Below are 21254 nucleotides of genomic sequence, written 5' to 3'. Positions count from 1 at the left end.
TTCCACTGCTGTCGGCTGGGTTCGATTCCTGTCCTGTATGCATGTAGATTGGGTTTTTAGTCTCTACCTGATTCCATTCGTTTTCTCCAGAATGTTCTTCGGGGTATTCCTCCTACCTCTAATTTCTTCTCATTGTGTTCTCTCTACAGGTTTTCTCGGGCTTTCGAGCTGCAGTGCCTAGGGCACATTTAAGAAATAATTGGTCTCATTAACAGAAAGAAATAAAAATAAATACTGCCCAGCACAGAGGTGAGAGTCAGTCAGAGTAAGTCAGTTAGTCGGTCAGTGAGATAGGTACAAAGATGACACCAGGTTGGCCATGTGGGACCAGCAAATGTCTGCATGGTGCAGGTGTAGTGTAGCGGGTAAGTCATCATCCACAATCTGTAGTGTCTTCATTTATAATCAGTTTCTTGCCTTTGAGTACTTTCACAGCCACCTCTGTCTCGACTCCTTCCTGCAGTATCCCGTCTGCAGTTGCCCTGAAGACCTGACCGAAGTTCCCACTTCCAATGACATCGAACAGCGTAATCTTGCTCCGGGGAAAGTTACATTTCTTCATAGTGCCTTCCTCCATTACCTTTGAGAGAATACAGCATTCAGTTTTGCTTGTTTCAGTCAGCTAAGATTGTTTCTATATCTTACGAAATTTGGGACTGATAATATTTCTTTTCATCGCAGATTTCTTTTCACCGCAGATAACATCCGAAAGGTTCTTATGCAAGTGAAACAGGGTTTCTGACCGGCTGTCTCAACTTCAAAACCTTTAATCATCACAAAAAAGTAAAGTATTCTGAAGCTTTCTGCCGGAATAATTCTGAATAGCAGCCTTACCTCTGTAACCTCTTTGGCTCTTTGACGCTTGGCATTGGACCGCAGTGTGCAAACAGTTACAATGACGACGACTACTAACACAGTCCCCACAGCCGGTATGATGATGGCGAGCAGCTGCAGTATAGCTGTGAGAAATAGGACAAGACATACACGACCATCAACATTAGAAGCCTTTGCAAAGGATGCACCACGCTCTCCCCCACAAGGGCGGATCCGGGGGGGGGGCCCAAAGGGGGCCATGCCCCCCCCCCCCCCAAAAAAAAACGAAACCAATTTTTTTTTTTTTTTTATGCGACATCGCAATAAAGGCAGGCAATGAGTACACCACCACCTTTTCCTAAAAAAAACAGTGGTTAAAGTGGTCAGAAATTGCCTCAGATCGCACCACAGAGCATCTAGAATCCAAATTTAAGCGGGCCCCGAACCCCACGCCGTAATTTTTCTGACCCACTTTTTGGGGGACCAAATTTTTTTGGCCCCCCAAAAAAATTGTGTTCTGGATCCGCCCTTGCTCCCCCATCATCGTTCATTGTATGAGCGTAACGAGTTTTCGCAAATCAGACCTGTGTGTGCCTAGCTCGACTAAGCAAACTTGATCTTTTTTACCAACCTAGTTTGTCGTTGACAATCAATTCCATGACTATCTCTCTTAACACTGTGCCTCCGTCGGGACACATCACCCTGCATGTGATGTTTCCCAGTCGATGCTCTGGGCGTAGTTGGAGGTGGATTTCACTCGAGGCTTCCCAGTCCCCGTTGACCTCTTCTTGGCGTAACTGGGTCCCATCTGGCAGAATCTCTGTCTTTGTTTTGATCAGCCAGGTGATGTTACTGGCTGGATTCGAACCTGACGCGTTGCAGATGAATCGATAGCGACTTCCGATTGTGACATCAGCGCTGCACACAGTCTCGCTCTCGCATAAATGAGTGGTGTTGACTTGCAGGGTCATGGCGCTTGGCGGATCTAGAATGAAACCACAATATTGTTATGTCCTTCTATTTTAACCCCCCCCCCTCCTCAAAAAAGTGGAGATATATGATTTGTTTTTGTAAATTGTTTGAATGAGATATCGAACGTGAAAATCGGCACCCGTTTAATTATGGAATAACTTTACAAATGTTTAATTATTTCCGGCCCGACAATAATTTAGTTTTCACAGGGTAGGCTGGTTCCCGCCTTCAATCAGAAGGTATAGTAAAGACTGGGAATCAGTCTACCCGCTAAGCGGATCGTCCACGCACAAACCCCTTTTCAGAGGATTGCAGAAACCCATAATATATTTTCTTACCGCTAAAATAGAAGATACAGATGACAATTTGTTGGGATAAATTACTCATATTTCGTCGCTTTGCTCACGAAGTGACAAAAACCTCAAAATTTGACAAAAGTTCATTCTGAGATAATCGCATTTGAAGTTATTCATCTTTTCAAAAGACATTTTCGACCACTTTGCAGTAACAGAATTCGAAAGTTTTTGCATTGTCCGATAGGATATGATTTGCTCTTTGTTATTTCAAAATTGTTTGTTAGAAATAGTGAGTAATTAAACAGTAATTCATTAATAAATCTTTTTTGCACTTCGTGAGAACATCAATATTTTGGGTACCATATTTTGCCAATTAGTTTGTACACAGTTTTTTGTCACTTCGTGGGATCATGAATCGCGGAGGCTTTACTTATTTGGTACTTTTTCGACGCAACAAACTTGTTAATTTTGCGCGTCACGACAGTTGAGCGAGGGCGCGTGTGTTCTTTTTCAACATCGTTCGCGCGCGCGTGTATGCTCCCATTCTGCCGCGTGTAGACCATTGTATAATTATTTTCTGTGTTCTGGCGCTGTTCACGAGCTGACTCTTTGTCACTTCGTGTGAACATGAATCGCGAAGGCTTTACTTATTTGTACTTTTGACGACAATTTGTTACTTTTGCGCGTCATACAATGGGTGAGCACGCGCGCGTCTGTTCTTTTTCAACATCGTTCGCACGCGCGTGTGTGCTCCCATCCCGCCGCGTGTAAACCAATGTATAATTTCTCCGGCCCTGCTCACGAAGTGAATTTTTGTCACTTCGTGAGAACATTTTACACTTTTTAACATTTCGTAAAAATGAAAATTTCCGATTTCAGGCTTTTTGTCAATTGTTTGTTTACAATAATTGAGAAAGTAAACAAGATTTTGCCTTGAAACTAGGTTAAATTGTTCCTTGAGACAACTTTAATAAAATGGCCAGTAAAACTCAAAATCGAATAATATCGATTTTCGAGGTTTTTGTCACTTCGTGAGCAAAGCGACGATTTGTTGAATATCACAGAGTGTGATCACAATATTTTTACGTCATTGAGTTGCCCACGATTTGAGGGACAAATTGACACTAGATGACTGAGCTTTGAGTTCACGAAACTAAAATTTAGTTAGTGCAAATTTTGTCTAGAGTTGTCCGCGAATTGGGGGCAAAATTAGCGGCACTAACTAGCGATTTAAGGGACAAATATGCACTAGCTGCGGCTGTTTCAAGTTCACGAACGTGGATGTCTTGAGTTGTCGCGATATGGGTGACAAATATTTAGCACTGGCTGCAATGGCGGAGTTTTGAGTTCGCGAACGTGGTGGATGTAAAGAGTTGTCCGGAATTCGGGGCGGGGAGGAGGCATATTGGCACTAGCTGGCGGACTTTTGAGTTCACAAACGCGGTGGATGTATATAAAAATTTATACGACCATCACAACAAGAAGCCATTACAGAGGTCGCACCACCAGTGAGTAATTTATTGTTGAGATAACGAGTTTCTTAACTGAGATTTTCGTGTCCAGCTCGACTAAGTAAACTTTGTCGTTTTTACCCACCTAGTTTCATGACTATCTCCCTGAACACTGTTCCTCCGTCTGGAAACGTCGCCCTGCATGCGATGCTTCCCTGGCGATGCTGTGGGAGTATCTGCAGCTGGATTTGACTTGAGGTTTCCCAGTCCTCGTTGGTCTCATCTTGGCGTGACTGGTTCCAATCTGGAAGAATCTGCCCCATTCCCGAACAGGCATTGGTATTGATCAGCCAGGTGAAGTTACTGGCTGGATTCGAACCTGACGCGTTGCAGATGAATCGATAGCGACTTCCGATTGTGACATCAGCGCTGCACTCCGTGTCGCTCTCACATGAATGTGTGGTGTTGACTTGCATGGTCACGGCGCTTGGTGGATCTAGATTAAGCCCGGGGAAAAAAGAAATTGTTAAAAAAAAATGTTTAAAATGGGATATTGAACGTGAAAATCGACACACATCAATTTTGGAATGACTTTCAACAAATTATGAATAACTGAAGACCTGACAGAAGTAGGGTAAATTGGTTCCCTCCAATCAAAATCAAGAATGCTGCGACCGGAAATCGGTCTACTCGCAAGGCGGAGCTGTTTGCGAGGAAACGCAAACCAAAAGAAAAAAAAAACCTTTAGTCAGAAGGTTGCAGAAACCACAAATAATTTTCCCCTTTGCACGAATGATACACTGAGTTAAAAAACAAGTGCGAGTGCACAATAAGCTTTAGCCGTTTTGCAAGAAGCCTTGCATGAAAGTCTTGCATGAAATCGATCCAAATGATCCCTGCCAGAGCTGAAAAATGCGACGCCGTTGGCACGTATGGAACATCATACTTTTGGTCGATTTCGGGGACAGACAGACAGACCGTCTTATTGACCGATCGACCGACCACCAGTTGACATGTAGAAGCTCCTTCCAGATCTTAAACATTTAAGGGGGATCTGTTGTAGTACACGGACAGTCATCTTTAAAATCAATCAACAGTTAATATTTTTTTAAAGGAACCACACAGGGAAACTGACTGGGTGCTAACGGTAACCCAATATGTTTTTATGATCCGTCCTCCAGTATTTGACAGAAAAAGCTCCCAGCTTTAATCTTATATGAAAATTATTAACGTTTTTGAAAAATAGGCAAATGTTCCAAGGTTGCGTTGTTTTGGGTCACCCTGTATAGGCCTAACAACTTGAATAAGTTGTTTGTGAATACCTTATTTGTCGATATAAAACTAGTTTAAAACCTTTACAAAAGGTTCGAAACGTCAAGAGTTTGTTTGCCTTTAAGAATAGATTTTGGATGAAATATAACAGTAGTCTACTTACACATTACGTTTAACGTCAAACTCGCGTTTTTATTAGCCGGTTGCGATATACACATCAATTTGGATCCTGTCTGGTCTCTGTACAACTTTTTCTTTAGGCGACTCTCACACGGTCTTCTCAATTCGGGCTCATCCGGCAAAGGTGTCCCGTTAATAAACCAGAAAAAAAACGTTCCAGTTTGGCATTTGCCTGTTCCAAGTTTGCATTTAAACTCGGTCTCTTGCCCTTCTATTTCACGTGGACTTATTCTGGACAATATTACCTCCTGTGTAGAAACTGGAGAAAATGGCATAGGATCTTATATTATTCCATTTCGGGAAGCAAAAACATAATGGAATATTTTTTGAAAAATCTCACTGCCCACTTTGTTCACAGTTGCCTCATGGGCTAAAAAAGTGACCACGCACAGTAATCAGATAATAACACAAACACACACAAGTGTGAATTAATTTGCCTGCTATATTGTCCCTCTTTGTTTGTACTCTTGAAGACCCCTCATATGTTTTGTACATGAATCCAAATTGGGGAGCTCTGGGGAAGTGGGGACCCTATTGTCCTCTATTGTTCAAAGTCCCCTATTGAATGCAGAAACAAACACACACATACGTTACATACATAGTGTGGACATTCTTTTGTTTTCGTGTAGTTAAGAAAAACCTGTGAAAAAAACCTCATTTCACTCACACTGTGAAAACTCTTTCATCCACTTTGATTACTATGATTCCCTCGAGTGTTTTTTTTTTTTTTGCGACGAATAAAGCTTACTCAAAAAAACCTTTTAACCAAGAGGGGGAAACCTTGTGTGGACGTGGGTAAGTCCACACAACGTATCTGACACCTGGTTTATGGTGACATATTTTGCTCGGAACTCCACACAGTGAATGTAATGCTTGCACACACACACAAACACAAAATAAAGAGAACTTATCTGAAATTTTCATTTCCTAAGGTTTCTTGTTTTTATGTCGGCTATTTTTTGTTCTCGTTAATTGTTAAGTTGAACAGGTTCACGACCTAAAACAGTATAATTCAGGTATTCCTAATAGCCTTAACATAGCCAATAAATCTCAACACCAAGCATTCCCGAGAAAAAAAAGTTGTTAGATTAAGGTTTAGCTGAAACCTATGTTCGAGAAACTGTCACACAAAGTTACTGCTTTCGTTTCAATTCGTTATTCATGTGAATGTCTACTGATCTTTCTATAATTGTGTCACTGATTGGCTTAACCCTGTTTTTCTTTTCAATTTTGTTTAAAACAAAATGTTCAAAAAAGGTGGTAGCCTACTTACCTGGGCACAATATGTTGAAGATGGAGACAATTAGTAGGAACATGTAGACACCAATAGAAGATCGCTTACCTGAGGCCATTGTTGGGTGTGTTAATTCGCACAAGGAAACAGCAATTCATATGTAATCGTACTTATTCAGCTTGTTTGATTTAACGAAACAAAGATCGCGTCATGCAATTTCACTTTCTACATTTGCTTAATTTATTTTTTACTACAAGCAATGTGAGGTCAATGAAAGGCCATGAAAAGCTATTACATTTTTTTTAATCATTATATCTGAAAACAGTACGGACAAAATGCCGGGCACTCTGCCCTCATTTCAACTTAACAACTCAAAGAAGTAAACCCAGACTCAAAGAAGTAAACCTAGTCTGTTATGGACAGGGGGATCGAAAAAAAGACCCAAGGTCATTAAAGTACCCTGGTAAAATATAGCTTGATTGCTAGAATGTAATTAGGGCGTAGATATTTACATGATGAAGTTCCCCTTAAAGTGCCAGTTTGTTAACATTCAAAATTAAAATACGGTACCAGGTAGAGAGTGCGGTGCGGAAGTGGGTGGATGGTCGCGGGTTCGATCGAGTCCTGGCCGGGGAAAAGACGACCCGTGGCAGGAAAACATGAGGCGGGTTCGTGTTCCGTGGCAGCGACAGCCCAAATATTATTTGCCTTTTTTATGAATAGATATATAAATACCGGTATAAGTAAAAAATAAGTAAATTGTTCTGCATGGATGTTTGGCCGAGCGGGAATACAACCCACAATCTCCTGCATGAGCATCAGGGTCCCCACAAGTAGGCCAAAAAAGAGCAACTATAGGCCTACACGCTCTTCGTACGTGACATGTAAAAAATAATATATAAGTATTCTGCTGGCAACAATGCGAACGAAACTGCGAGCGAAAGTCTGTATATAAGGTTAGCGCGCATGCGCTTTCTTACTCCATCCCCCCCCCCTCGAAACGACAGCTTAGTCAGCGCGTGTGTTAACTCGTTCTGATGGATATTTGAAAACGTCAGTTGGTGACAGTTTAAATTTCTTACCAAAAGGAAGTTCTGTTCGGCAATTTTAAGAAAAGAAAATGTTTTCGACGAAGAGAAAGTTGGGAACCCAAATTTAATTTCCTAAAACTTGACCAAAAGTACGAAACCACACTAACCATTAATACAAATCTAGCTCAGAAATAGCACACATGTTCAAATACATGAAAAAAGTAAGACTGCTGCAAACTGCTTACTGACTGGATGGACCTGAAATATATAAATCTAAAAATTAATGTGGCCTGGCGTTGCGAACTTAGCAAGTTCTTCTTCAGAGGCTAAAACAGAAATGACAGAGGTACATACATTAACATGGGGGTGCACACAAACATGCAGGGATGAAGGAAGAAACACAAAAGGAGGATTAGGTGGGAAAGGTGTGGAAAGATGCAGGGGAGGGTGGATGAGAGAACAAAGAAACAAAGGGAGATGGCAAACCACAAGGGGTCTGGTATGAAAAATATTAATATTAATATTTTTCTTCCTCCATTGTCTTCTGTTACAGATAATCCACCTGGTCTTCATTGTTTGTGTTTCCCCATCTTTCCCCATCTTTCATCCCTTTCCACCTCCATACTGTTCCCCCCCCCCCCATAATCCCCCTTCTCTCCCACACTCTTTTGTCCGTTCCCACTCCCTGTGACCTTTGATCCTTCCCCTTTCTGGTCCCTCCCCCGTTCATACCAGACCCCTTGTGGTTTGCCATCTCCCTTTGTTTCTTTGTTCTCTCATCCACCCTCCCCTGCATCTTTCCACACCTTTCCCACCTAATCCTCCTTTTGTGTTTCTTCCTTCATCCCTGCATGTTTGTGTGCACCCCCATGTTAATGTATGTACCTCTGTCATTTCTGTTTTAGCCTCTGAAGAAGAACTTGCTAAGTTCGCAACGTCAGGCCACATTAATTTTTAGATTTATGTTCAAATACATTTAGACTTCAAACTAATAAAACGGGTCGCTCGGAAATAAATGGGAAACCTAAATTATCAGCTGAAAATATTATTGTGAAATCTGAATTGGTGAATTTTACGAGCTAAAAAAGAAGCATTTTAAGGGAAAACGTACTTTCGAGTAGTTTAGAGAAAAGGCAAACTGTGCCTTGGTATTCTATGAAAAATGAAATACAGCCGTTGCCAACACTGCTTACTGACTGGATTAAACTGAGATTATAGCTAACCAAAAAAGTTAGAGGGCCCGTCTCCATCGTGACAGGACCTGGCTTGCGGAATATTAATAAACACTTTTTCAGGAAATTGTGATGAATGTACCTCACCTAAACAATAATGGTATCGTCTGCATTGACGGTTGGGCTATAAGGCGACAACTCGCAGACCCTTTCGCTCGTACCCCCCGCCCTGCAAACAGGACGCTGGGATACTCTGATTAATAAACGCTCTGATTGGTTGGATTTTGCGTGACCAGTGACCTGAACGTCATCAAGGTCATGATTCTGTAAGGTTTGAAACGGCCGTTAAGACTGATTCATTACTCTTTTATTCCAGTTTAGAACTATTTTTTTTTTCTCGTTGAAAAGCGTAGGCCTAATAATGTAGGAAATTCTGTAAAACTTATCTGTGTTGTAAATTTACAATTCCCGTCGCTCGCTCAGGCTCCGTTTCGAATCACGAACGGTCGGATTGCATTATGTGACGCACAAAATTTGGCCAACATGGTCCGCGATGAAACAGAAATCACATCCGGTATGGAATGTGCGCAATTCTATAAACATTTTCGGATATTATTTGCGCACATTGTCTAACTGCGGTCTTGAACAGTTGCAGCCAGATGCTTTATACATAGGTCATAGGCCACTTCCTTCACAAAATTCTGTGAAGCTCATCAGAGTATCCCAGCGTCCTGTTTGCAGGGCGGGGGGTACGAGCGAAGCAGGCCCTCAGCCTTTTTGAACCTTGTTCTTCTAAAAAATCTCACGTGACGTTTGCATCAACTTAACTAGGTCGATACGCATTGTTGGCCACGGCAAAAATGGCGCCCATACTGCGCCACATCAGTTATCACTGACGTTTGCGGCGTTTTGCCAGGTCACGGCAGTACATGTACATTAGGTGATGACCGATTTTCTCCGACGGTTCCACATACATGATACATATATATTTAGTGGCTTAGGCCAAACAAAAAAGTCTCCGGTTTCTGGTATGCGCGCGCGTCGCCGTAGCCATGCGCGTCGGCAAATGAAAACGTTTTTTTTCAATGAAAGATGATGTCTCAAAACTGCCAAAACTCACTGGTTTGACTTGAATCCTGCTGCTGCACAATTTTAACGTGTTTTTAGATTGGGTTATGGTCGAGAAAAAGCCTTATGTGGCCTCTCTGGACTCTCATATATTGGCACTAAGTTTAGTCGGGCACCATTTGCAGTCATCAGCCGACATTTGAAGAAAAAAAAAACCAGGTAAAAAAAAAAAAAAAGCCGCGTCGCCGCACCACTTTTTGGGCAAGCTCCATACCAGAAACCGGAGACTTTTTTTTGGCCTTAGCAAAGATGTCTACAAACGATCACCCCTTTGTCCCGTAGTGGGTGTTGCATTCAAGGAAGACTGTGACAAGTTTTTCTCATTATTTTTCATGTGAAGTATCAATGAAACTCATGTAACCGAGCTGGAAAGGCTACGCAGAAAATTTGAAAGAGACACAGGGATATAATTCCACTTAATTGATCAAAATTTGATTACTACAAAAAACTACAACAAAACTGCAAAAAAAAACGACAGTCATTCTTCAGCAGTCTGTAATAACAGAAAACAGAAGAATAGAAATTAATTTAATTACAAATATACAATGACTATGAATCCAATATTCAATTATTTAATTATTTGAAATAACCATCTCTCCTTATCCTTGGTTATCTCTCGTCATGAGAAATTGCATTACTGATTCTATAAACCTAAATTTCCATTGATTTGTTCCATAGAAATGTTTTTGCTGCGAATTTACAAGTTCATTTCTTACGAGAGGCATACAAATATTAAAGGCATAAAAATTTAATTAGGAAGAAATAATCTCCATAAGCACTTGCTATGCAATAATTTTACAACACATTAATCTCCAAATCTCCAATTCTCTAAATCTCCAATTTCTTAGGCACATTTCAAGCAATAATGTTTTATACACGTACCCAAATATTATGGATGCTGGATAAGGGATACACTGGTCTACTCGAGAAGGCTTCTCTATTTGTGACCATCAGGAATCACAGAACCACAGAACCACAAGCAGTAGCTGTAATAAAATTACTGTACATAAACTACTTTTGCCCCCCCCCCCCAAAAAATGCGTTCTGGATCCGCCCTTGACAAAAACATCGCTGCAAGATGACATCTCCCCCCCCCCGTTTTTTTCTTTTTCTTTCTTTTTTTCTCCGCTTTATATTTTCTTCTTCTTTTTTTTAAACTGAGCTGTTTGAGTTGTTTGACGAAGTGATTAAGACTCGTTGGATGCGGAGACTAATAAAAAAGACATTCCTGTCTGTGAAATAAGTAAACGATAATGAATGAATGAAACTGCACACAGCTTGAATAGATATGCTTGTTTGCATGTCATACTCATACACACACAGAATTGAATGAGTCATTAATTAAACTGACAATATGGAAATGCTATTGAACACATGCCACAGATCATTTTAAGATACATGTCTTGAGCAAAAGACTACAGATTTGCACTGTAGAAATTGTGCATTTTCATTGCTATGTAGCCTATATCACGTAAACATCTTGCAGGCTGATAGGCCCTATGTGCTGAAAGAAATCTTATATATACATGTAGATGCAATATATATATATATCATTCATTATTGCACACGCAGAAGTGACACGTTAGAAGGCACGTCATGTTTCACACTTTGACCCACGCCTCCATCAAGGGGGGAAAAGGGGACATGATACTTTACGCGCTACAAATACGTAGATACATCAAAGCCAACCTAACAGTTGCAACAGACTGCAGTGAAAATAGTATTATTCAATATTCTACATATCTTAATTAGGCGAAGTCCACTCCCATTGCTAAACGCAACAATCTTGAACAGTTTAACATCAAGTGTGTATGCCTATGTGAACCAGAATTAGTGCGTGGCACGTTCCGCGACACTGTGAAATTACCTCTGTGGTGGAGACGTCTTCATTTTTATAATGCCGTAAGGCTTAAATTTAAACTACAATCATGCTTACACTATATGCGTACACTAAGTCTTCATTCACCATTTAATTAAGGCCTACAAATATCTTGCATATTTAACTCACCGCGTAATCTTGCTCCGGGGAAAGTTATATTTCTTCATACGTGCCTTCCTCCATTACCTTTGAGAGAATAAAGAATTCAGTTTTGTTTGATTCAGGCAAATTTGTTCCTATATCTTACGATACTTGGGACTTTAATTTCTTTTCATCGCAGATTTCTTTTCATCGCAGATAACATCCAAAAGGTTCTAATGCAAGTGAAACGGGGTTTCTGACCGGCTGTCTTAACTTCAAAACCTCTAAAGACGGCCACGTTAGACACCTTGCTCTGTGTGCCTTCACTGAGGGCATGGTTTGTTATTTATTACAACAAAAATGAAGTATTCTGAAGCTTTCTGCCGGAATAATTCTGAATGGCAGCCTTACCTCTGTAACCTCTTGTGCTCTTTTACGCTTGGCATTGGACCGCAATGTGCAAAAAGTTGCAATGACGACGATTACGAACACAGTCACCGCAGCCGGTATGCCGATGGCCAGCAGCTGCAGTTCATCTGTGAGAAATAGGACAAGACATAAGCGACCATCAAAAGTAGAAGCCTTTGCAAAGGAGGCAGCAAGCTCCCCAACATCGTTCGAGCGAGTGAGTAATTTAATGAGTGTAACGAGTTTCACCAACTCAGACTTGTGTGCCTAGCTCGATTAAGCAAACCAAGTCAGACTTGTTTGCCTAGCTCGATTAAGCAAACTTTATTTTTTTTTACCAACCTAGTTTGTCGTTGACAATCAATTCCATGACTCTCTCTCTAAACACTGTGCCTCCGTCGGGACACATCACCCTGCATGTGATGCTTCCCAGTCGATGCTCTGGGCGAATCTGCAGGTGGATTTGACTCGAGATTTCCCGATTCCCGTTGGCCTCTTCTTGGCGTAACTGGGTCCAAACTGGAAGAATCTCTGTCTTTGTTTTGATCAGCCAGGTGATGTTACTGGCTGGATTCGAACCTGACGCGTTGCAGGTGAATCGATAGCGACTTCCGATTGTGACATTAGCGCTGCACACCGTCTCGCTCTCACATGAATGTGTGGTGTTGACATGCAGGGTCATGGCGCTTGGTGGATCTAGAATGAAACCACAATATTGTTATTTCATTTTATTTTCGATTTTCACACCCCATACCCCCCCAAGGGAGAGATATTTGTTTTTGTAAATTGTTTGAAATGAGATATCGAATGTGAAAATCGGCAGCCGTTTAATTACGGAATAGCTTTACAAATTTTGAATTATTTCCGGCCCGACAATAATTTAGTTTTCATAGAGTAGGCTGGTTCCTCGCCCTCAATCAGAAGGTAAAGTAGGGACTGGGAAGCAGTCTACTCGCTTAGCGGATCGTCCACGCACACACCATTTTTTTTCAGGGGATTGCAGAAACTCCCATTAGATCTATGTACCGCTAAAATATAAGATAAAGTTGACAATTTATTGGGAGAAAAGACTCAAATTTGTTGAATATCACAGAGAGTGAATGATCACAATACTTTTGAGTCATTGAGTTGCCCGCGATTTAAGGGACATATTGGCGCTAGCTGTCGAAGCTTTGAGTTCACAAACCGAAATGTCTAGAATTATCCGCGAATTTGGAGCAAAAAAAATGGCTCTAGCTCTTAAAGAATCTTGACATCAAAAGTTGTCAGCGATTTGGGGGACAAATTTGCACTAGCTAGGGCAGTTTCAAGTTCACGAACGTGGGTGTCTTTATTTGTCGCGATATGGGTGACAAATAATTAGCACTAGCTGGCGGAGTTTTGAGTTCACGAAGGTATATGTCCAGAGTTGTCCGCGATTTTGGGGACAAAATGATTGGCACTGCCTGGCGGACTTTTTGAGTTCACAAACGCGGTGGATGTATAGACTAAATTATACGACCATTCCAAATGGAAACCATTACGGAAGTCGCACCTACATTGAGTAATTTATTGATGAGATAACGAGTTCCTTAACTGAAACTTTCGTGTCGGTTTTTTTCAAAACATCGTGTTTTTTCACCCACCTAGTTTCATGACTATCTCTCTGAACACAGTGCCTCCGTCTGGAAACGTCGCCCTGCATGTGATGCTTTCCTGGCGATGCTCTGGGAGTATCTGCAGCTGGATTTGACTTGAGGTTTCCCAGTCCTCGTTGGTCTCATCTTGGCGTGACTGACTCCAATCTGGAGGGATCTCTGTCTGTCCCATTCCCGAGCAGGCATTGGTATTGATCAGCCACGTGATGTTACTGGCTGGATTCGAACCTGACGCGTTGCAGATGAATCGATAGCGACTTCCGATTGTGACATCAGCGCTGCACTCCGTGTTGCTCTCACATGAATGAGTGGTGTTGACTTGGAGGGTCATGGCACTTGGTGGATCTAGATTAAACCCGGGGGGGGGAGAAATTGTTTTAAAAAATGTTTAAAATGGGATATTGAACGTGAAAATCGGCACACTTCAATTTTGGAATGACTTTGAACAAATTATGAATAATTGCCGACCTGACAGAAGTTCACTTTTCGTAGGGTAAATTGGTCCCCCCCCCCCACCAATCAAAATCGAGAATGTTACGACCGGAAATCGGTCTACTCGCAAGGCGGAGCTGTTTGCGAGCAAACACAAACCAAAAAACTCCTTTAGTCAGAAGGTTGCAGAAACCCAAATAACTTTCCCCATTGCACAAAATGAGCTCTGGCCGTTTTGCTAGAAGCCTTGCATAAAAATCTTGCATGAAATTGACAGACAGACAGACCATCCTGTCTGGATGGACTAATCGACCGACCGACCACCAATTGATATGTAGAAGCTCCTGTTTTAAACATTTAAGAGGAAAAAACTGTTATCTGTAGTACACGGACAGTCATTGTTAAAATCAATCAAGAGTTAATATTTGTTCAAAGAAACCACACAGGGAAACTGACTGGGTGCTTATGGTGTTGTTTGCATGATCCCCCCCCCCCCCCCCCCCGTATTTGAAAGAAAAAGCTCTCGGCTTTAATCTGATATCAAAAACATTAACGTACACAGATCACGTTTTTGAAAAATAGGCAAATTTTCCAAGGTTGCGCTGTTTTGGGTCACCCTGTATAGGCCTACTAACTTTAATAAGTTGTTTGTGAAAACCTTATTTGTCGATACAAAACAAGTTTAAAACTGCCTTAACAAAAGTTTCGAAAAGTCATGAGTCTGTTTACCTGTAGGAATAGATTTGGGATGAAATATAGAACTAGTCTACTTACACATTACGTTTAACGTCAAACTCGCGTTTTTACTAGCCGGTTGCGATACACACATCAACGTGGATCCTGTCTGGTCTCTGTACAACTTTTTCTTTAGGCGACTCTCACACGATCTTCTCAATTCGGGCCCATCCGACAAATGTGACCCGTTAATAAGCCAGAAAAAATACTGTGGGATACTTTGGCATTGGTCTGTTCGAAGTGTGCATTTAAACTCGGTCTCTTGCCCTTCTATTTCGTATGGACTTACTCTGGACAATATTACCTCCTGTGTAGAAACTGGAGAAAATGGCATAGGATATTATATTATTCCATTTCAGGAAGCACAAACATAATGGAATATTTTATGAAAAATCTCACTGTCCACTTTGTTCACAGTTGCCGCATAGGCTAAAAAAGTGACCACGCACAGTAATCAGATAAACACACACACACACACACATGTGTATTTGCCTGCTATATTGTCCCTCTTTGGTTGTACTCTTGAAGACCCCCATATGTTTTGTACATGAATCCAAATTGGGGAGCTCTCGGGAAGTGGGAACCCTATTGTCCTCTATTGTTCAACGTCCCCTATTGAATGCAGAAACAAACACAAACATACGATACATACATAGTTGTGGACATTCTTTTGTTTTCGTGTAGTTAAGAAAAACCTGTGAAAAAAACCTCATTTCACTCACACTGTGAACAAACTCTTTCATCCACTTTGATTACTATGATTCCCTCGACTGTTTCTTTTTTTTTTTTGCGACGAATAAAGCTTACTCAAAAAACCCTTTTTAACCAGACAGGGGGAAATCTTGTGTGGACGTGGGTAAGTCCACACAACGTATCTGACACCTGGTTTATGGTGACATCTTTTGCTCGTAACTAGACTCCACACAGTCAATGTAATGCTTGCACACACACAAACACAAAATAAAGAAAACTTATCTGAAATTTTCATTACCTAAGGTTTCTTGTTTTTATGTCGGCTATTTTTTGTTCTCGTTGATTGTTAAGTTGAACAGGTTCACGACCTAAAACAGTATAATTCAGGTATTCCTAATAGCCTTAAAATAGCCAATAAATCTCAACACCAAGCATTCCCGAGAAAAAAAAGTTGTTAGAATCAGGTTTAGCTGAAACCTATGTTCGAGAAACTGTCACACAAAGTTACTGCTTTCGTTTCAATTTGTTATTCATGTGAATGTCTACTGATCTTTCTATAATTGTGTCACTGATTGGCTTAACCCTGTTTTTCTTTTCAGTTTTGTTTAAAAAAATGTTCCAAAAAGGTGGCAGCCTACTTACCTGGGCACAATATGTTGAAGATGGAGACAATTAGTAGAAACATGTAGACACCAATAGAAGCTCGCTTACCTGAGGCCATTGTTGGGTGTGTTAATTCGCACAAGGAAACAGCAATTCATATGTAATCGTAATTATTCAGCTTGCTTGATTGAATGAAACAAAGATAGCGTCATGCAATTTCACTTTCTACATTTGCTTAATTTATTTTTACTACAAACAATGTGAGGTCAACGAAAGGCTATGAAAAGCTATTACATTTTTTGTTAATCATTATATCTGAAAACAATACGGACAAAATGCCGGGCACTATGCCCTCATTTCAACTTAACAACTCAAAGAAGTAAACCTAGTCTGTTATGGACAGGGGGAATGAAAAAAAAAGACCCAAGGTCATTAAAGTACCCTGGTAAAATATAGCTTGATTGCTGGAATGTAATTAGGGCGCAGATATTTACATGATGAAGTTCCCCTTAAAGTGCCAGTTTGTTAACATTCAAAATTAAAATACGGTACCCGGTAGAGAGTGCGGTGCGGAAGTGGGTGGATGGTCGCGGGTTCGATCGAGTCCTGGCCAGGGAAAAGACGACCCGTGGCAGGAAAACATGAGGCGGGTTCGTGTTCCGTGGCAGCGCCAGCCCAAATATTATTTGCCTTTTTTTTTATGAATAGATGTATAAATACCGGTATAAGTAAAAAAATAAGTAAAATGTTCTGCATGGATGTTTGGCCGAGCGGGAATACAACCCACAATCTCCTGCATGAGCATCAGGGTCCCCACAAGTAGGCCAAAAAAGAGCAATTTGAGGCCTACACGCTCTTCGTTGGTGACATGTAAAAAATAATATATAAGTATTCTGCTTGCAACAATGCGAACGAAACAGCGAGCGAAAGTCTGCTTATAAGGTTAGCGCGCATGCGCTTTCTTACTCCACCCCCCCCCCCCTCGAAACGACAGCTTAGTCAGCGCGTATGTCAACTCCTTCTGAGGGATATTTGAAAACTTCAGTTGGTGACAGTTAAAGTTTCTTACCAAAAGGAAGTACTGTTCGGCAATGTTAAGAAAAGAAAATGTTTTCGACGAAGAGAAAGTTCGGAACCCAAATTTAATTTCCTAAAACTTGACCAAAAGTACGAAAACACACTAACCATTTAATACAAATGCTAGCTCCATGCACTCACTAGCCTATTGATCGAGAAATAGCACACATGTTCAAATACATTTGGACTTCAAGCTAATAAAACGGGTCGCTCGGAAATAATGGGAAACCTAAATTATCAGCTGAAAATATTATTGTGAAATATTAATTTATTTCTTGCAAAGTATGTTTCAACCATTTATCTGTGTGACTTATTGACACGATATTACAAAACATTTTTTTCTGCTATGATGTGGGATATGTGGTTTTTAACCCATGGTTTGTTTCCATGGATCGAACTATCAGGATCGAGGATTCAATGTTGCTTGAAGATAAATTGTGATGTACATGTACCAAAAAAACCCTGATATTGTAGAAGAATGGCAATAATACAAATCAACTATTATCAAACAGTTTTTAAAGGTTTAAATGTCTCGAAGCAGTTAGAAATTATTTACAAACTACAGATGTATTTGGGAAACAGTTGTGCATGGACCGAGTTTAGGTTGAGAATTACCACTAGTAGGACGAAGTAAAAGAGTAGATTTATTTTCAGTGCAGTGTATTAAAGTGATTATTGGTGAGTGGGCCCCTTGTTTTATTTAAATTCATCGACAATGACAGTACAAAGTGTCGACCCATGCATACAGTCTCTTTAAGAGAGTAAGCATTCCGTCTTGTTTGTTTTCAGACGTAAGATTTGTTTGTAAGATTTGTTAATATAGCTTATGATATATGGGTATTAAGAAGATGCCTTTCCCTAGCAGATGACATCCAAAAGGTTCACATGCAAGTTGAATACTGTCTCCAACTGTTGTCTCTAACATCAAAACTTTGAGACGGCCATATTTTAGACCCCTTGCTCGGCGTGCCTTATTTAAATTCAGTTATTTAAAGTACAATGTGTCTCAGAGGAACAAACACTTGCTCTTTAGATGTGACCTTGGATTCAAGGGGTCTGTTGTGCTCTGACTGCCTGAATGACTGGCTGAGATACTGAGTGAGAGTAAAAAGTCCTAAATTGAGACTCTCGGCTCGAAAGGGCAAATATTATCTTGTTTATCACAAGATGTGCATTACAAAACAACTGAAATAGTCGGTAGCTTTTTTCCAGAATAATTCTCGATGGCAGACTCTTTACTTCTATAGCCTCTTGCTCTTTCACCCTTGATGTTTGACCGCAATTTGCCAACAGTTGCAACGACGCCGACTATGAACACAGCCACCGCAGTCGGTATGAGGATGGCGAGCAGCAATACCTCTGTGAGAAATAAGACATAAGACATAATATGACCATCAGCATTAGGAGCTTTGCAATATGGAAGGAGGCGGCACCACCAGCAAGCAATTGATATAAAGTTTCCTCAACTTAGACGTTTGTGCCCAGCTCGACTTAACAAAGATGGTCTCTTCAACATACCATGTTTGTCGTCTGCAATCAGTTTCACGGTTATCTCTCTGAACACTGTGCCTCCGTCGGGAAACGTCGCCCTGCATGCGATGCTTCCCTGGTGATGCTCTGGGAGTATCTGCAGATCGATCCGACTCGAGGTTTCCCAGTCCTCGTTGGTCTCACCTTGGCGTGACTGACTCCAATCTGGAGAGATCTCTGTCTGTCCCATTCCCGAACGGGCCTTGGTATTGATCAGCCAGGTGATGTTACTGGCTGGACTCGAACCTGACGCGTTGCAGGCGAATCGATAGCGACTTCCGATTGTGACATCAGCGCTGCACTCCGTGTCGCTCTCACATGAATGTGTGGTGTTGACATGCAGGGTCACGGCGCTTGGTGGATCTAGAATAAAACCACCGTAATTTATGACCAAGCTTTTTTTCGACTTTCAACCCGAGTTCAGTAGTTCAGTTTTCGCAAGGCAGGCTGGTTCCCGCCCTCAACCAGAATCGAAAATGTAGGGACCTGGATTCAGTCTACTTTTTTTCAAAGGGTTGCAGAAACTCAAAGTAGACCCGGCGGTTCGGTTACTTTGGGGTCGGTTACTTTGGGGTTATACCGTGACTTTGGGGTGATTCCGAGTATTTTAGCAATACTCGGAACTCTCACAGCTGTTCAGGCTACACAGAAACTAATGACAAACATGTCGTCTTTCATTTTCCATTCAATTTTTGTTGGGTTGACGAATGAGTTTTTGAGAAATTCTCACCCCAAAAAGACCACCCCTAAAACGAATGATGTTCCCCAAACTGGAAAAGTAGCCATTTTAAAAAAAAAGGTCTCCTGCACAACATGGCTAAATAGCGCCACTTTTGGACCCAATCGCATCCAAAATGCTCAGAATCGGAAGCCCCAAGTCCAGGCCAGAGCCTAGTGCAGTTCTATATATGTCTTCAATTCCACAATTCCATGGCTCTCTGAATTCTCTAAAATATAGAATAATTTGAGTGCATAATTTTTATTCATGAGCTCGGCGGACGGATTTTTGGCATATTTACTGGATTGAACCATTGGGCCAGACTCTAGTAAGCGCGATAAGTCATGTGAGGGTTATATCGAAAGCAGTTGCGGTTGTACGAGTATAAGCGCGGAGGAAGTAATCGAACGCTGTGGATCACGTTCAAATTAAAGAATATAAGGTATAGATTTAGCAATATTTAAAGGAGAGGACTACTTACATATTACGTTTAGTGTCAAGGTCGAGTTTTTCTCAAGCGGATGCAGCAGACACATCAACGTGGATCCAGTCTGGTTTCTGTGCAGCGTTATCATTTTGCTACTTTCAAGCGTTGCTGGAAATTCGTCAGGGTGCTCGAACAATGGATACCCGTTAAGGAGCCAGACTGAGTGTGAGAAATAGTCTCGATTGTAATATTCTCTTCCGACTGTACATTTAAACTCCGTCCCTTGCCCTTCTATTTCATACCGACTTATTCTGGACAATACTACCTCCTGCGAAGAAACTGGAGAAAATGACATTGGGATATTGTATTATTCCATTTCGGGAAGCAATAACAAACTGAAGTAGAATATTTTATGATATACTCGATAAAATCTCGATAAATCAAACTCTGATAACTCAAAACAACTGTTAATTCCAACAAAGTATCCATTCCCTTCAGCAGTATAACAATGATATACAGCCCTGCTTAACTCAAAACTCTGCTTAAGTAGAATTTTGAACCTGTTCCTTTGCGGTTTGAATTATCGAGATTTGACTGTAATACACTGTTTACTTTGTTCACATTTGCCTCATGAAGGCCAAAGAGTGACCACGCCCATGAAACCGACTACAAAATAAAATAAAACATTTACAAAAATATCCGGATAATAATTCCCCGCAACTGCTCCCAAGGTGTACATATTACTCTGACGTCATGATGACGTCATCAGGTATGAAATGACAAGCGATTTGTTTTCAAAATATTACGGTTTTGTCCTTTATAAATCATGAACAAAATGAACCATCACGCGCATACTCCGCGACCTGAAAGACCATACCTTAATGAACATTTTTAATTACCACAGACAAAGTCGTCTGACCTTTCCTTCCGGGGCTACTGGGATATTGAAGTTAGGTGAATTCAAAATATAGAAATGAGCCTCTAATCAAAACAAACCAAGATTTCTTCCAAACGGTTGAGGGGGTGATCATAAAACCTGGTATGAACTAGGACCTCAGTCCGAAGATGTTATAACTTTTGTGACGTCATCATGACGCCATCAGGTATCAAATCACAAGCTGTGTAAGTTCAATATTGGACTAATTACTTTGGATGTTTACTTTTAATGATTGGAGTGCTGTTTTCATTGTTGGTGATCGATTAGACATTGCCTCGGGCAATATTTCGGATTCCCAGGCACAACGCTGCTTGACCTTTACTTCCGATGTTACCGGAAGTGATGTGAAAATTGAATATCACTTGAAAATGAAAGCCATTTACAACAGACACACAAATTATGGAAGTCCTTAGTCACTGAGTGAGGAAGGTTAAAAAAACAAAAAGGACGCCCTCTAGCAGCTCTTCAAAGACAGTAAAACATTTTAAATTTAAAAACCATTTATCACAATTTTACCACATTGCCCCTAGATATTCTTTAAACGGCCA

At 40.9% G+C, this 21254-nt stretch overlaps 1 protein-coding gene across 1 annotated transcript in view; it reads right to left on the bottom strand.

The window, feature by feature from the left end:
• Positions 1–21254, bottom strand: part of LOC119728803 (tyrosine-protein kinase transmembrane receptor Ror-like) — a 28962-nt gene that overhangs the window by 7131 nt on the left and 577 nt on the right. The window contains exons 2-8 of the mRNA XM_038201239.1: positions 18613–18987; positions 18334–18453; positions 14761–15039; positions 13576–13899; positions 12260–12304; positions 11921–12045; positions 418–580 (exon numbers count right to left, since the gene is read on the bottom strand). Of these exons, the coding sequence (XP_038057167.1) occupies positions 418–580; positions 11921–12045; positions 12260–12304; positions 13576–13899; positions 14761–15039; positions 18334–18453; positions 18613–18987 (1431 nt within the window). The remainder of the gene's footprint in view (positions 1–417; positions 581–11920; positions 12046–12259; positions 12305–13575; positions 13900–14760; positions 15040–18333; positions 18454–18612; positions 18988–21254) is intronic.

This window comes from Patiria miniata, unplaced genomic scaffold, assembly GCF_015706575.1.
Source record: "Patiria miniata isolate m_02_andy unplaced genomic scaffold, ASM1570657v1 HiC_scaffold_1, whole genome shotgun sequence".
Taxonomy (NCBI): domain Eukaryota; kingdom Metazoa; phylum Echinodermata; class Asteroidea; order Valvatida; family Asterinidae; genus Patiria; species Patiria miniata.
The sequence above is the reverse complement of the archived record's forward strand: the minus strand, read 5'-3'. Positions and strand labels throughout refer to the sequence as shown.